The 13,354-nt window shown below is 37.6% G+C and overlaps 1 protein-coding gene across 1 annotated transcript in view; it reads left to right on the top strand.

Moving 5' to 3' along the window:
• col12a1b (collagen, type XII, alpha 1b) overlaps positions 1-13,354 on the top strand; it is a 138,352-nt gene that overhangs the window by 113,750 nt on the left and 11,248 nt on the right. The window contains exons 62-66 of the mRNA XM_088325622.1: positions 925-1,077; positions 3,019-3,096; positions 5,622-5,708; positions 9,967-10,020; positions 10,142-10,237. Of these exons, the coding sequence (XP_088181748.1) occupies positions 925-1,077; positions 3,019-3,096; positions 5,622-5,708; positions 9,967-10,020; positions 10,142-10,237 (468 nt within the window). The remainder of the gene's footprint in view (positions 1-924; positions 1,078-3,018; positions 3,097-5,621; positions 5,709-9,966; positions 10,021-10,141; positions 10,238-13,354) is intronic.

Genomic DNA, 13,354 nt, shown 5'->3' with positions numbered 1-13,354 from the left:
AATAATATAGAAAAAAAAAGTTAAGTTTAACTTACTTTTGGAAGATGCACGTCAAGAGGTCCTCCTCTGTGGTAAAAAGCACTACGACTATTTTCTCAAACGCATCAAGCTTTCTCATTCCACTTTACTTTCAAAAGAAACGGCTCACATCTTCCTTACACTTCACACCAACCATATTAAATGGATACACAAGATATTAAACAATAAAAACGTCAAAAGTTCTCAGCGTGTGAGCGATACAGTGAAGTGCTTGTAAATGCTTGAAATTCTTGTCATGTTTCTCAACAATTCAGCTTAAAAATGACGTCAAACTGCTCTCTGGTGGTTTCTTCTTCTTTGTGATTTACGGCAACTGACATTAATTTGTAAGATATCTTCCTATGAAGCGTCATTTCCCCCAAGAGGACAGGTGCATGCTACACCTAAACAGGGCTCTATAAAATGTGTTTGCAAGGATTACATTTATGATGGGCGCTGCAAAAAATGTAAATCGCAGATATATTTTGGACTGTGCAAAATACATGATTCACACTGGATCTCTTAATTTAATGTTACTGGAAAAATTTTACAACCCTGTGTTTACTGCTGTCAAAGATAGTTTTAAAACTTTAAGCTCTGAGTTAAAACTCTAGAGTTAATCACATTTAAATGAACTTTGCATCTCAACTAAAGCTTTAACTTTTGACCTCACTAAATGATTTTTGTTCCTAATTTAGAGCTTAAAAAAATCTTGAAAGGCCTCCTGAACCCCAAAAATTGAACCCACCATTCAGCCCTATGGATGACAGCAGTAATGCTAAGCAGCAGTTTTTAATTTCAGGGGAATGTACATTTGCAGAATAGGCAGCCAGCCGTCGGTAATCTCAGAAAACACGCCACGAGAGTCCGCAAATAAAACATTGGTGTGTGTTCTCTCTCATCTAGCTACACATCCTGGTCTCGCCCACTAACGTCCAACTCAACATGGATTGCCAACAAGTGGCCCAGAAAAGCATCAAACCGGCTGGCAACACATCCAGAGACGGATACCAAGTCCTAGGGAAAATGGCCAGTGGCTCCAAAGGAAACTCGGCAACTGTAAGTCTTCTCAAACATGTTCATCTTTTTATATCAGGATATTCAGATGACTCACTCTCGTGATAAAACGTGAGCTTTTCCTTTTATGTTGTGTCTTGACAAGAAAGACTTTAAGTCCTGTTTGAAATTTTCCGCAAATGTCAGATCTTAAGAACTGCCTTTGAGCTCATCTTGGAAATATGCAAAGTCAGTAATTCATTATAATTACACTAAAGCACAAGTGTCATACCAATAAACTGCTTTGAACTTTGAATGATTAAATTTTGGAATGGAACACTTAATAGATATATTATACCCACTCAAAAGGATGTAATTATCATGTTATTACCTGATTTACACTATTTAATTTTACATTGCAAAGTTCAGAAATATCTCGTGTTTCAAGAGAAAGTGTTTAGAATAAAAGGAAAAATGTTCATAATATAAAAAGTTATGTTTTTTTTATATTCAGATATCATAAGAAGGTAACCTTATTATATTTATTTTAGGCAAATACATTTATTTCTTTACAGTTAAATTAACTAACATAATATCGTTTTTGTATGTTGATCTTACTGAAAATTTTGAAATAAAATGTGGCAGAAATATATTACCAAAAACTTGGGTCTCTGCTTCATAAAAATTTGTGACCACGATCTAGCTAATAAATATTAAATTACCAGTAGTACTAAAAGAATGAATTTTAATGTTTTGTGCATAACACATCGACAGCACATTACAATGAATAGAATTCTAAACTGTATTTTACCTTCTACACTCACAAATAGATGTGATGACCAACAATCCCCAAGGTACCACCAGAAACCCCAGAGAGCTAGAGCCTCTCACCAAATTTAAATATCTCTGAGCTGCCAAATCAGAAGAGAAGTCAGAACCAGAAATCAGGGCCAGGATAGTTCAAACCACAGCCGCACATGCCAGACTTAAACGCATCTGGAGGGGACAAGAACATAGCAGTGAAATCAAAGATCAGACTCATGCAAGCGCTGATTACCTCCATTTTCCTCTACGCTTGCGAGACATGGACTCTCACAGCAAAACTGGAAAAGAAAATCCAGGCCATGGAGATGCGATGCAATGGGAAACTTCTAGGCATCAGCTACTTAGCCCAAACCTAGCTCAACAACATCAGAACGAACACCCTACGAAGAACTGCTGTAGACTGTGCGCAGACAGAAACTTCAGTGGTACGGTCACGTAACAAGATCATCAGGGCTAACCAAGCTAATTCTCCCGGGCACAGTCCAAAAGGACAGGAGGAGAGGAAGACTGAAAAATAAATGGGCCGACAACATTAGGAATAGGCCAGGGACCGTCAACAGTGGAGAAAGATGTCCAGGGTTGCGGTTAAAGGTTTATTTGAACCGTGAATGTTTTTTTTTTTAATTAAAATAAAAACATAAAGAAAAATACTCAACATATGTTTGCTACAACTTTTTCAGATTGATCCTAGTGTCAACTAAATACTGACTGATATTTCTAGATGTCATTTGTATGAGTAAAATTATTATTATTAGGTCATACTATATTTAATTAGTGGCTGACCTTAGCAGGCTCACGTGTGCCTAATATGTTATATGATCGATAGTTGATGTTGATACTTTATTTCTTATTTTATTACAACGGAATGTTCCTTTGTAATGTGCTAAAATGAATTTATTGCATCTCTATTTCAGTGGAAAAAGTATGCGAATGCTACGAGTCGTCTGAATGTAAATATCATGTATTCTTTATTGTAAGCCATCATCTGGAGTGAGCGTTTACTGCGCTGGCAGTTTGAGAACATTTCCTCTCTCCGTCTGCATCCAAATCATATGAAATAAAGCAGACGTGCGTGGCTGAGACGCCTTTTCCAGGAGCTCTGAATTAAAAAAAAAAAGTCCTCACTGTAACCGTCGACATACTGGTTTATTTCTTTATCTGTTTCTTCCCCCCCATCAGTTTCAACTCCAGATGTTCGATATTGTCTGCACGTTGGCCTGGACCAGCCGGGACCGCTGCTGTGACCTGCCTGCCCTGGTATGTATCTATTGCAATGCAAGCTCACTTACCCTGTGTACTACAATTATGAAACACTCCTCTCAATCATCCCTATGACAAAACATCTCTTACAAGGCACACCGGACTATAAAGTGCGTAAAATGAAAATACACTAGAGTTTAGGGTTACACAATAAATAAAACACTGCCATATTTGCTCATAATTGATCAGTCGGTATATATAGTTTCACCGAACACAATTGCATACAATTGCATAACATTGGATGCAACGGAAATCAAACCCAGATCTCTGCTTGAAGTGCGCCAGATCTTATCCATTAGATCACTAGCGATACAGAAGACCGATTGAAAAGGCATAAGGCCTTCTTATCATCATTTTTCCTTGTCACAATACAAAATCAATGCTGTTATTATTGAGCCGGGCCGCGAGAGATATTTCAGACATGAAACTGGACTGTGGTACAGCCGACTTGCTAAGTCATTAAAAAACGCACGGGAATCTGAACTGGATAACGACAAGGGCATTGCGGTAAGTAATTTGATAATTCTGAAATAAATAAAGAGAACGGCATTGTGGGAATTAATTTGGTCGTGCTGAAATAAATATATGCCTGGCCACATATATTCAAATCATTTTTCTCTTACAATGCTGAGTTCAAGCTGAGAATATTTGAAGCAACATTCTCTTTACGCTAACATTTCTAGTACAGTGACTGAAAATAGTGTGACAATGACATAAAACATAAAGCTTTTTCATACATCATTTGTGTCTAGTGGTATAGAAAGTAAAATCAGGGGTGGCTCTGTCCACTCCACGCATCGGCCCGGTATTGCAGTACCTCCGGGAACGGTGCATTCGCAATGATCGCAGCAAGGCTTTAGGGCTAGGACCTTAACTTGGCCTTTTGGCTGAGAGTAAGTGTCCCGGCTCCTAGGCTTTGTAGCGTATTATGAACTGACCGATAACGGATAATGGATAATGAATAACGAAGATAGAACAATAACCCTTAAAAACCCCAACCCCCCCCCCCCCCCCACTCCACGCATCGGCCTGGTATTGCAGTACCTCCGGGAACGGTGCATTCGCAATGATCGCAGCAAGGCTTTAAGGCTAGGACCTTGGCTTGGCCTTTAGGCTTAGAGTAAGAGTCCCGGCTCCTAGGCTTTGAAACGTATTATGAGCTGACCGAGAACAGATAATAATAATAATAATAATAATAATTTCCTTGTATTGTCATTCTGTGTAACAATGTACACAGAACGAAATGTCGATTGCACCTGACCCATTTGTAGCGAGCCGATGCAGCCGCAGCCAACAGAGGGCGCCGCCGACCACTTTTTAAGTCTTAGGAATGACTCGGCCTGGGCGCGAACCACCGACCTCCCAGTCTCAAAGCGGGCGCCTTACCATCTAGGCTACTGAGGATAATGAATAAAGAAGATAGATCAATAACCCTTAAAAAATCGGTCAAGGGTGTTCACATAGGTGGGTGGATAGAAAAAAGAAGCTAATTGCGAATGTTAAAAATATTCACGCTTTGACAAATATGTCATATCCTCGAGAGCCCTAACTCTGAGTTCTGAGTGTGAAGAGTTTCCTGCTTCAGTAACAAAAGGGTGCTTAACCAATCAGATTCAGATTCAGATTCAGATCTACTTTATTGTCATTCTAGTACACGTGTATACAGAACGAAATGTCGATGCATCTGACCCCCACAGTTTCCTTGAATGTACAGATATAAATAATGTTGTATTGTATTTTGGCTACGTATAGTATTTTACCATAGTGCCGATAGTGCAAGAAGAGTAGCTAACCAGATGTGCAAAATGGGCAGTCAGGTTAACAAGTCAGGTACACAGTAACATTAACACTGTAACAATAACGCTGTAATTACAATAGTGCAGAGAGCAATGTGCAAGGAGTGGCAAGCTATAAAAAAAAACTGCCAGTAGTGCAAAAAGTCAGATTAGCAGCCGTTTAGATTTATGTTAACTATATGTTAGATTGACCATTTAAGAAGGCGGGGATGGCTGTTCCTCTGTGTTTTTTAATAATCAGTTCTTCGAATGAGTAAAAATGCGGATCCCATATCTGTCAAATTCCCAAATATGAGTGCGGATAATCAGCAGGCCCAATCATCTGGATAAACCCTGATATATTCTTTGCTATATCTACGTTGAGTGAGTGGAGTGTCAACTCGCATTTGCAGAGCATTATCGCCATCTACTGTTAAGGACTGTACATGACCCTCAGATATTTTTTTTGTTCTTGGCATTATTTTTCCCATGCAAAGGATCGCGACCCAAAAGTGAGTCAGCGCCCACCAGTTGAGTAACAATGATTTAGATGACACAATCATATTCATCACCCTCATCGGTACTTTTACATTCTTGACAGTCTGCACGCTTCAATCACAATTTTCCGCAGACAGAAGCTAAACCCCTCTCCCTGACCTCTTACGGGACCGCAGGGGTGTTCTAGATTTATAGTGACAAGCTCATTTGAGTCCCGTTGCTCATCTTTTCTCTTTATCTGTCCATCAGAGAGACGAGAGCAAATGTCCTTCACTCCCCAACGCCTGCACGTGCACCAATTCGGCCACCGGGCCGCAGGGACCCCAGGGACCCGTGGTAAGCCCACATGCAATCACAAACACAAGCTATCCATGTCGATCCAACATTGTATACTTGGAAGGAGACAAAGCCTTTTTTAGTTCTTCCAGTGCCATAACATATAAATTTGTTTTCAGAAGCATGGTACCTGAGTGCTAAAACATGAAAATACGTTTTGTTTTGTTTTTATATTAAAATACTCTCATTAAGAGGTTTGGTGCTACTCATCAGTATCCAAAGTTTGTGAGTGTCTAAGCGGCCCCTTATGGCGAGTATAGGCGTAGTGAAGCAGTGTGCTCAGAGTAGCAAATACATGGAAAAGTACAGACAGCGCTTTAGGTTTTTCTTCTTCTAAAAAGATGATGAAGTCCCTTGGTCATAGTAGGGGCAGAAAGGGATGACGTTTCGTGCATGTCAGCAGGAACGGGATCGCTAGGGTGACCGAAATCGTGTGATCACGTCCCCGGAAACTTTAGGCGCTAAAAGGTTGTTGCAAAGTTCATGCATAACAAGGGCACTTTACTTGCAATAAAATGTTATTTTGCAAGCAAAGTGCCCTTGTTTTTATGGAAACCATTGCATCACAAATGCAAAAAAAAAAAATCACTAAAGTAAAGTTCTGCTTGAAATTCATCCTTTCCCAATAAGCTGTTTTTCTGAGAAGTTTTCTAGGAAACGAGTACCTTCAAGAAACTTAACAATGTTCAACTGTTGTTTTTTTAAGCAATGGTAAAAGTAAGAAACATACTTTTTTTCTAATGAAAGGGGAGGGAGAGCTTTCCTTTAATTTATACTATGCTTACATAGCTACAAAACAAAATTGTCTGAAGGCCTTAAAAAATGAGACAAAATGGCAAACATTGGCTGACCCTGGCTCTCTCCATTTGAGAGAAACAGGTTTTCAACTATAGCCCAGTTGTTTCACATATATGTGCCTTATAATCTTGTGCCTCTTGTATTTGATATTTAGAAAAAAATGACTTTTTTTTTTAACGTGTGCTTTATAATTCGATGCGCTTTATAGCTCCGAAATATGGTATTTAAAATCTTCAAACAGTACAAAATAAAATTGTACTTTGAATTTTTTTTTATTTTTTGAGGTTAAATATTATTCCTATTGCTTCCATTGTCCTTGGTTTTGAATTATCTTTAAATAAATGCAGGTGTATTTTATTAAGTCTATTGTTTGTGGAAATGGTCAAGCAATTCTTAAGAATATTTTCATGAATTGCCAACAAGTCTTGGAATGTATCCTCTACAATAAAGGAAGCTTTATTATAATTTATTTGTCAAAGTCAAGTATTTAACTCATTCAATGCAAGATGTTTCTCTCAAATGGGAAGAGCTGTTTCAAGATGATGTTTGCCATTTTGACTCGTTTTTGAAGGCTTACAGAAAATTTAGTTTTACACTGGGTAGAAACATGTTGGCCTGGAGAGGGATGGGCGCCATCAGGCTGTACTTGCCCAAGACACACCACAGGACATGGTGCGCCTGCGACACGTGTGGTTAAGGGATCCAACCAACCATATATCAAAGAAAAGCTTTTCATTCGAAAAAAAGTATGTTTCTAGCTTTTACAAATGTTTTTGTGAAAGGATGTATTTCAAGCAGAACTTTCACTTCGGGACTTTTTTTCATTTGCGATACCTAGACGTGATCACTTTCCATAATTTCAAGGGCATTTTGCTTGCAAAACAACATTTTATTGCAAGATATGCATGAACAAATGCATAACAAGAACTTTTCAGTGCCCGATGTTTCCAGCAATTACATGATTTCGGTCACCATTGCAAGCGTGTTTCCTCGGGCGGCTGTGTTTCTGCGGGCGTCCACAAAACGTAATCCCTTTGTCATTTTTTTAAAGAAAAAAAGCTGTGTTGAAGGGGTTAACTACCTATTAATATATGTCCATATCTTGCGACACTTACCACACAGCTTAATATACCTACTCGCCATATAGGGCCGCATACACACCCTCATTTAGTGGATACAGGAAACAACATTTGGAAGTTGGGCTCCCTTGATGTGTGGAAAAAGATCTGATCAAAGCTACTCCTGCCATTTAAGATGAATTATCATACTGAAAACATTCCCGGAGGCTTGTTACTTACTGATGAGCTGGGCCAACCACTTTAAAAAAAAAAAAAAAAAACAAAAAAAAAAAACTCAAAAAAGTAATTTTATGTTTTGCCACTCGGGGACAATTTTCCTGAAAACATATTTATACTCTATGGCATTTAATAGGTTAAGGGAGAATACTGTTTAAAAGCCATGAACAGTGGATTGCATGGTGTTAGTTGATTAATTACAATGAATAATGTTTCAGCTTGTATTTTTATTTGAAAGTGAGGATAAGGAATTATTGATTGCGATGAAACCAAGCCAGAAGTGTGGAAGTGAATAAAATGAAATATTGCCACTGGGGAGCGCCATGATGTCAGCTTGCTACTGAAAACAAGCTTCTCATTATCGCTATTATTCTTAATTATTGTTAAAGGATCCACAACTTCTCTATTTGAAAGACCGCAAAAAAAAAATGATTTGATAAGGTTTCTCACGATTAATCATTAAAATCCTCCCTTTTTACTTAGACAAAAGACACTGTAGGGAAAAAAGTTTCACTTGAATTTTTTCGGCTGCTCTCCTGCTTCTGGCCAAAAACGACATTGTTGCAGATGAAGCCCAAACAGACAGCCAATGTGGTCTGCGGGTTGCCACGGTAACACAAACAAACAACTTTTAGCTCAGTCAGCGACCACACTTGCCGCTTTATATTGTTTTGTGATCATTGCTGCAGTTTAACATTGAAGATCAAATGATTTAATGACTTAAAAGGAAACATGATTGAACTAAGGTTTTTACAAAAAACGGCAAAAATCAGTCAAAAACTAATGTTAAAGGAAGTGCCTTCTAGTGGTAAAAAAAAGTGTTTTATTAAAAGTTTTTAATTTCATTTGATTTTTAAAAAATACTCTTAGGTTGAGAAATGTGTATGTATTTTACGTAACATGAGCTTCACATAAAGGAACCTGACATAATTGTCTGCCATCTTGCTACTATTGGTACCCAAAAGCCTCAAAAAAGCTGGCAAAAAAATGAAAAGAAAATTTTGAGTTTTGGTCTTTTATTCTTCTTTGTACTTTTTAGCACTCGGCTTTGGTTATACTGCACAATACAGTGGCGTCTAGTGGTCAAATATTATTCACTGTCCCTTTTACCTTATTTAAAGTAACATTTTAAACCATCCCTCAATGAAAGATATGTTTGAGATTAAAACCAGTATGACACTTTATCCCAAAAAGTTTAAAACCCAACTTTAAAAGTTAGCTTTAACTCTTGAAACCGTAACTATATTTAAAACCCACAAGTACAATTTTGACCCCGTTTTACAACTTTAGTATGAAATTAGAATTCGAACCCTTATATTTAAAAATCAAGATTGAAGCCCACCGTGTACTTCGACAGACATGTGCACTTTGTCGCCAAGGTGCAGCTTGGAGTTTATTTCAGGCTTGTTCAGATCAAGATTAACTGTAACTGGCATTAGTTTGTATGGTATTGTCCTACTAAGCATCATCGCCCCCTGCGGGTGGCACCCAAAAGGATACACACCTAAACAGGGGACAGTAGTAAATAAAAATGGAGAAACTCCCTGCAGCTGAAATTGTAAGCTACATTTTACCCAACACCTATATGGGGAAAGAGTTAGAGATTTATATTAATATATTCGAGAAATATTAGCGATTTACTCAAAATCTAAAAATTATGACCTTATAAATGCATACGGAAAATTAAAAGTTGCATATGTAAATTGCAGATATATTTGTGGCTCTGCAAAATACACGATTCACATCAGATTTATTTGTTTAACAATACTCGAGAGATCAGAATATTGGCTTTAAAAGTCTTTAAACAGGTGCTTGAATTGGGCCATGAAAAAGGTCCACAAACCCTTCGAAGCACTACTTTGAAAACCCAAACCATATTTTTTTTGTTTATTTCACCCAAAAAAAAAATTGGATTTTGTCCCTCTCAAACACGCCTATTGAACAGATAAGGGATTGATCAGGGCATTATCGCCATCTACGGTTAGGGAGTGTAATTTAGCTTCCGATTTTTCTCCTACTGCTTAGCAAAACCCCGCAACCCACTAAAACGGGTCCGCAACCCACTTTTGGTCCTGACCCACCAGTTGAGAAACATTGCTTTAAAGTACAGTCATGCCTGTGTCGTCTCCATAACAATTTATTCTTATTATCTCGTTCCTGTTTAGGGTGCCCCTGGCAAAAAAGGACCACGAGGTGAAAAGGGAGAGCTCGGTTCGCCTGTAAGTTTCTAAAGACAAAAATCAATCAATATCCTTGTTTTTCATTCAATGCCATTGCCAAAACGAATGTTTGACTTCGGTGAGAGTTAAAGCTTTCATTTTAAAACACCTTGTTATACAGGGGCCAATCGGTCCACGGGGCGACCTCGGACCACCCGGACCAATGGGCTTACCTGGTCCACAAGGCGCCAGCGGACGCTCCATACCGGGAGAAGCTGTGAGTGCACATGCACACATAAATCTGAGGATGAGCAGGGATTACGTCTGAGATGTTAAGAAAGGTTCTTTGAGGTCAGGCGCGATTCCACAAAGACTTTTAAGTAGTAAATCAATTTCAATTGTCTACTGGCTGCAAACATCTTCCCATCAGTTCAAAAATAACTTTCGTTTATAAGGACTCCAAACTGATGAATCCAATTTTTTTCTGGGAGGAGGAGTTGAGATGTTCTTGCTGGTGAAAATCACCTTTGTTCAACTGAGTATTACACAGTGCCTTGCAGAAGTATTTGCCCCCTAAGAGCTTTTTGACATATTGCTGTATTTCAGGCTTGACACTAAAACTATATTTTTGTTCCACTTTACGATTGTGTCACACATGCTGTTGATTCTTAGAAAATATTTTCAGGCTTTTAGTTTGAAGACTGAAATGTGTCAAAATGACAAAAAGATTTTTGGGTAGGGCAATACATTCCCGAGGTACTGTGTTACAAATTTGAATTTCAACAGCTAAAACAATATATTTCAAAAACGAACCGATTATCAAATCAATTAGGTTTCATTTGAGATGTATTTATTTTTTTATTTCCTAACCAGTAGAAGTTTCCTACTCCTGTGGAATAACTGATACCAAGTACCAATACTATTGGGAGTTTTGATACTCAAAATTTCGATTCCAAAATGCGATGACATTATTTGACTTCTGAAGAATTGGTGATACGAAGTACAAATCCCATAGGGAACTTTTAAAAATACATAAAAAGTGTAGCCTAAAAAAAAAAGCGATGACATTATTTAATCGTCTGATGAATTGGCCATCACAAGAACCAATGCCATTAGGAATTTTAATACATAAAATTTGTATTTCTTAAAGGAATGACATTATTTAGATTTCTGATGAATTGGCAATACCAAGTACAAACACCATTAGGAATTTTTACGCTTAAAATTTCTATTAAATACAAAAAAATAACATTATTTAAAGTTCTGAAAAAATGTCAATACTAATACCAATACTATTAGGAATTTTAATACATAACATTTTTATCTCAGAGAGCAATGACATTATTTAAAAGATAACTACCATCTTAAATTTTTCATTAAATCGAAGAAAATATATTGAAATGGTTACCGATTGATAGATACCCTGATATTGATGCTCGCCATCCTTTGTTTTCTATCAATAAATCATTTGGAACTCTTGTCCAAATCCTCCTAATTTAGCCTGTCAAATACCAAATACTTTCCAATTCCTGTCATCGTCTCCGAAACCCGACTTACTATTTGTCTTGTTGAATCAAAACATCTGCTTTTGCTTTGGAAAACCAGCGTCAATATTTTGCAGATTGATGGATTTCACCGACTAAACCAAGCATTTAATTACGCTCAGTTTATGTTGAAATCATTATTTAAGAACTTAATAACTGATTAATCAAATAAAAACAAAGTACCGTGTTTTCTGCACTGAGGCGCACCGGATTATAAAGCAACCTGTTTTTTATACATAAGAACTATAATTAGACATAATATTATGGATTATATATGGATTTTGGCTTTTATTTATATTTATTTTAAGTTTGATCAAATGACTGGACGCTCCAAATGAAGTTCTGTTGCTTTTTGACAAAGACCATAAATATTCTGACTCTAAATCTATTAGACTCATGAAATTGAGACAGTAAGACCTACAGCGTGTATTCATGTTTAACCAGTGGGCTCTCTATAAACTTACAGTATATATAAATGCAAAGATTGATGAATCGATAAGGATCGCTGACAAAAATCGCAAACCATTGTATACAACAGGAATCGTACCCGAGTAGTGGCAGTGAGAGCGCCTAGACTTAACCATTAGACCACCAGTGGTACAGATGACATACGAAAATGGATTACATGTCATCTCATTATAACAGAAACACGGATTGGCCTAGTGCATTTTGTTCTGCATTCTGATAGGTTAAACAGTCTTTCCACTTTATCATCTGTGTGTCAATAACGGTTTAATATACATTGGTACGTAAAATAGCTTGGATATTATTTTGTTGAAAGGCTTTGTTTAATCCATTCTCTAACATTTGCGGGTGAAGAAGTGGAGAGTATTTTTAACCTAATAAAATGAGGTATACAAATTAGTGTTTCTGGCACTTTGAGTAAAAATATTGTGATTTGATAAGGTCTAATGCAGGGGTGTCAAAGTCATTTTAGCTGGGGGCCAAATGCAAAAAAAAATATCATGGGGGCCAAACTAGGAGATTTAAGAGAACAAGAGTTAGAAAGAGGGAGAGGGAGAAAATGAGAGAGAGTGAAAAAGAGCAGGAAAGAGAGAAAAAAAACAAGAGCAAAAAGAGAACAAGGGAGTAAATGAGAGAAATAATGAAGAAAAGAGAGAGTTAAAGGGAGAAATAGAGAGAGCACAATAGCGAGAGAAAGGGAGAACGATGAATACAAGAAGATAAAGAGAGAATAGAAAGAAATAAAGAGATGGAAAACGAGAAACAGAAATGAAGAGAGAAAGAAAGTGAGAAAGCGAAAGAGATAAAGAGAAATAAAAAAAGAATGACAGAAGTACAGAGAGAGAAAGAGAGAGAGAGAGAGAGCGAGAGAGAGAGAGCGAGCGAGCAAGAAAGTGAGCACAAAAAGGAGAGAAAGAAACAGAGTGAGAAAGAGATAAAGTTAGAAAAAGGGGTTATAGAAGGGGGAAAGGAGAAAAGACTAGAGTAAAAAGAGAATAAGAAAGAAAGTGATAGAAAGAAAAAGTGAGAAAAGGAAAAAAAGGATAGAGGACGAGAGAAAGTGAGAAAGCGAAAAAAGAAAGAATAAAAGAAAAGTAAGAGAGGGAGCATGAGACTGAGAGAAAAAGAGCTTCAGGTCCTATGTGAGTGGCGCCTGGCTTAGGCGAAATCAAATGGAACTATTTCAATTGCAGATAATTTTTCTCTTGTGCTTCTTCTCTGAGCGATTTCTCGCGGGCCGGAATAAAACCCTAGGAGGGCCTGACCTGGCCCGCAGGCCGCATGTTTGACACTTGTGGTCTTACTGTATGTCACCTGTACCACTGGTGTTTTAATGGTAGAGTGACTGTGCTTTCACCCCCACTACTCCGGTTCGACTCCTGTTG

The sequence above is a fragment of the Urocampus carinirostris genome, chromosome 20 (assembly GCF_059441175.1).
Source record: "Urocampus carinirostris isolate Australia breed hairy pipefish chromosome 20, RoL_Ucar_1.0, whole genome shotgun sequence".
NCBI classification, from domain to species: Eukaryota; Metazoa; Chordata; class Actinopteri; order Syngnathiformes; family Syngnathidae; genus Urocampus; species Urocampus carinirostris.
Note: the sequence above shows the minus strand (reverse complement) of the source record. Positions and strands in the feature narration are given on the sequence as shown.